Genomic DNA, 3,649 nt, shown 5'->3' on the forward strand with positions numbered 1-3,649 from the left:
TTTATCTTTTCGTTGTACAATTTTTCTGAACTGACTTTCTGAAGGTCTTTTTAGGCCAATTCCTGAAAAGAAACCAATTTGTAATTGAATTGAGAAAATAACTATCTGTATATCCATGCTGCATACATAGTGTTATGAACTCAAAAACTACTCGACAGTTTGACCCATTTGCGGCGGAATTGTTCTTTCTGGGCTAGGCCAAGGTCTCGTCATGGTTACTCTGACCTACTTTCACTTTTATGCAATTTCCCCCACCCTCAAGACAAGTGCTATACAACATAATAGCTCAAGCTCCTAATTTATTTATTTAATTTTGGTCCTGTGACATCTTGTACAGATACAGGACAAGTCAGTGCAGAATACAGAGGAGATGAAGATTACCCACACACAACACACAACACACACACACACACACACACACGCACGCACACACACACACACAAACACACACACACACTCACACACACACACACACACACACACACACACACACACACACACACACACATATATATATATATATATATATATATATATATATATATATATATATATATATATATATGGGCCTATGGGTCGTTCAGTAGTTTAAGAGACAAAGTGGTCTGGAGAAAAAAGCATTTATTTTTACAAAACAATACTTTTTATAGTTTTCAACATAATCCCCTTGAGTATTTATGCACTTATTCCTACAAGCTACAAGCTCTTTTATTTCGGCTGCAAAGAACTCCTTATCTTGATGTTCACATGTCCTGGTTGTCCTGGAACCTCTTCCCATGAAATGCCTCCTTCAGTGCACCAAATGAAAATCACTAGGTGCTAAATCAGGAGTGAAAGAGGGATGAAGCAGTACTTCCCAGCCCATTTTGTCGATGGTTTCATGGGTCAGTTGAGCAATATGAGGACGTGCATTGTCTTGCTGGAGAATCACATCTCTCCTCTGAGATCCACGATGTCTCTCTCTCATGGCTGGCTTCATCTTGTTTAAAAGCAAATCCACGTAGTATTGGTTGTTCATTGTACGCTGCTCTTTGAGATAATCACAAAAAAACTGGACATGCAGCATCGCGAAACACTGTCAACATGACTTTTCCTGGTGATGGTTGGGTTTTGAATTTTTTCTTGACAGGTGAGTTGGTCTGTTTCCACTCCATGCTTTGCTTTTTGGTTGTGGCTCATAATAGTGAACTCAAGTTTCATCACAGGTTAAAATTTTGTTGAGGAAGTGCTCACCTTCTCTTTCATAATGTTCCTTTAGCTCTGTGCACGCTCTTGACCTTGTTTCCTTGTGTTGCCACGTCAACTCCTTTGGGTCTCATCTTGCTCGTTTTACGGTACTTTAGCTTGTTACAGATACTGTTATGAACTGTACCAGTAGTAACTTGAACCTTACCAACTATCATTTCAACAGTCACACGGCGGTCGGCATGAATAATGTCATCAATTCGACTTTCAAGTGAGGGACTTGAAACAACGGGTCAGCCAGACCACTGTTCATTAGTCACTGAGTCACGACCATTTTTGAACTGCTCTGTGCACTTGTAAAAATTTCCACAATTCATACAACCTTCACCATAAACTTTAGAAATCTTACAATATGTATTAACTGGTTGCTCGCCTTCAGTAAGTAGAAAGGAATAACAGGACGTTGTTCAACTATTGTGGACGTTTCAAGCAAACTCGACATCTTGAAATGTATTTTTGAGGTTATAAACAAAACAGTGGTGATATGTCAGCTGATGAGGGCTCATCCCAGTGTTGTCAAATTAAAGCCATAAACTTGCTCTACTAACAGTTTTTTCCCAGACCTACAATTTGTCTCTTTAATTATTGAATGACCCTCATATATATAACAATAATAGAAGCACACTAGTGTTTGCTACATTACATTTGATAATTTTACGTCAATTGGTGTGGATTTCATTCACAGAGTGGAAGCTCTGATCTATCAGAAATGTCTTAAGCTTTTTTTGAACAAGCTTTCTTCTTTTAATAATTTGATGACATTGGGAAGGTGATTATACAATTTCATACTCTACAAACAACACTTCTCTGATAGGTTGATGTCCTAGCATAGGAGACGTGGCTGTTATTGCCGTTTCTTGTTCCATGACTGTGCATAGAGCTCTTTTACTGATATGAATTGGAGGTTCCTATATATTCTCTTGTAAGGACTATCATTTCAAATATGTAAAGGTATGGAATGATCAGTGTCTTTAATGTTGGGAAAAGAGGGCGACACAACTCTTGTTTCTATATGTTGCAGATGATTCTGATAGCTCGTTTTTCGGCTTTGAATATAGATAGAGTACAAGATGCACCCCTCCCCCCCCCCCCAGAATATTATTCCATATCTAACTACTTACTGGAAATGTGTGTAATACACCTGTATTACTGTTTTTCTGTTACAGCTCATGTTAAGTATCATATAACAGATTGATTATGGTTTAGCTGTAAGAAATTTAATGTGTTTGCCATTTTAGATCGCTCTGCAGATGTATTCCTAGCATTTTCATATCATCAACCAGTTTTAAAGTGTTGTTATTAATTTCCAATGAGCGGTCATGTCGTTGCTTAGGGTTCGATGTATGAAAGTTCATACCTGCTGTTTATTCAGTGTTTATGATATGCTTATTTTTTTCAAACCAGTGGGTTAACTCCAGCAATGATGTGTCCATAGATGTTTGAAGATCTTTTTGGTTTAACCCTGTACTTAAAATACTAGTGTCATCAGGAAATAAGTTTTCAGTTTGGCTTGGGCAGTTTCATTCAGGTACAAAATAAAGAGTACTGGACCTAATGTCAACCCTTGTGGCACACCATACTTCATTGTACCTTTTTTGATGTATATATTGTTGTTCTTATAATGTTTCCAATGAATTTGTCCTGTTTAAGAAAAACTTTTTGTTATCAGTTAGTAAGATATGACCTAACCCACTCATTTGGAATACCTCTAATTCCTTTCTTTCCAGTTTATATAATAGCGTATGTGCTCTATAATATCAAATGCTTTGGATAGGTCCAAGAAGATTCCAGAAGCCATTTTCTTTTCATCTATGGCTTTTAACATAGCATGCAGGAGTTCATAGACTGCAGTAGTTGTGGATCTTGATTGCCTGAAACTATGCTGATTGTTTGAAAGCAAGAAGTTTTTGTTAGTGAACTCTAGCAATCTATTGTAAAAAAGCTTCTCAAAGATGTTTGACAAGCCAGTATTCTGAGCTACAAGCTTGTAATGATTAACGTTGTCTGTGGCTCCCTTTTTGTGCAAGGTGGTTACCTTCGCAACCTTAAGGAGATTTAGAAATGTATCAGTGGTAAAGGAGTGATTCATAATATCCTGTTTCGTTTAGAACATAGTCTGGAATAACATCAAAACTACATGAAGGTTTTTTTAATGATATAAATGCCAGTATGAGCTCATTGTATGTCACCTGTTTGAGAAACATAAACTCACTGGGCGAGGGGGGAGGGAGTTTGGTTTTCAGTGTGGTGCATATTAAGAGTTTGAAAGCTACTTTGGATGAGATCATTTGCTATTTTCCATTGAAATTTTCGAATGGGTAACATTTACCATATTTCTAGATTTTGAACCACTATCATATGCTTCAACATCGATTTTGAAATCGGTTTATGTGGAAGATACATT

At 37.1% G+C, this 3,649-nt stretch overlaps 1 protein-coding gene across 1 annotated transcript; it reads right to left on the minus strand.

Annotated features, from left to right (window-relative positions):
- Window positions 1-2,953: 2,953 nt before the first annotated feature.
- On the minus strand, window positions 2,954-3,334 carry LOC126235039 (uncharacterized). The gene has a single exon (XM_049943775.1). The coding sequence runs from the start codon at window positions 3,332-3,334 to the stop codon at window positions 2,954-2,956; it is 381 nt and encodes a 126-aa protein (XP_049799732.1).
- Window positions 3,335-3,649: the final 315 nt, after the last annotated feature.

This window comes from Schistocerca nitens, chromosome 2, assembly GCF_023898315.1.
Source record: "Schistocerca nitens isolate TAMUIC-IGC-003100 chromosome 2, iqSchNite1.1, whole genome shotgun sequence".
Classification (NCBI taxonomy): domain Eukaryota; kingdom Metazoa; phylum Arthropoda; class Insecta; order Orthoptera; family Acrididae; genus Schistocerca; species Schistocerca nitens.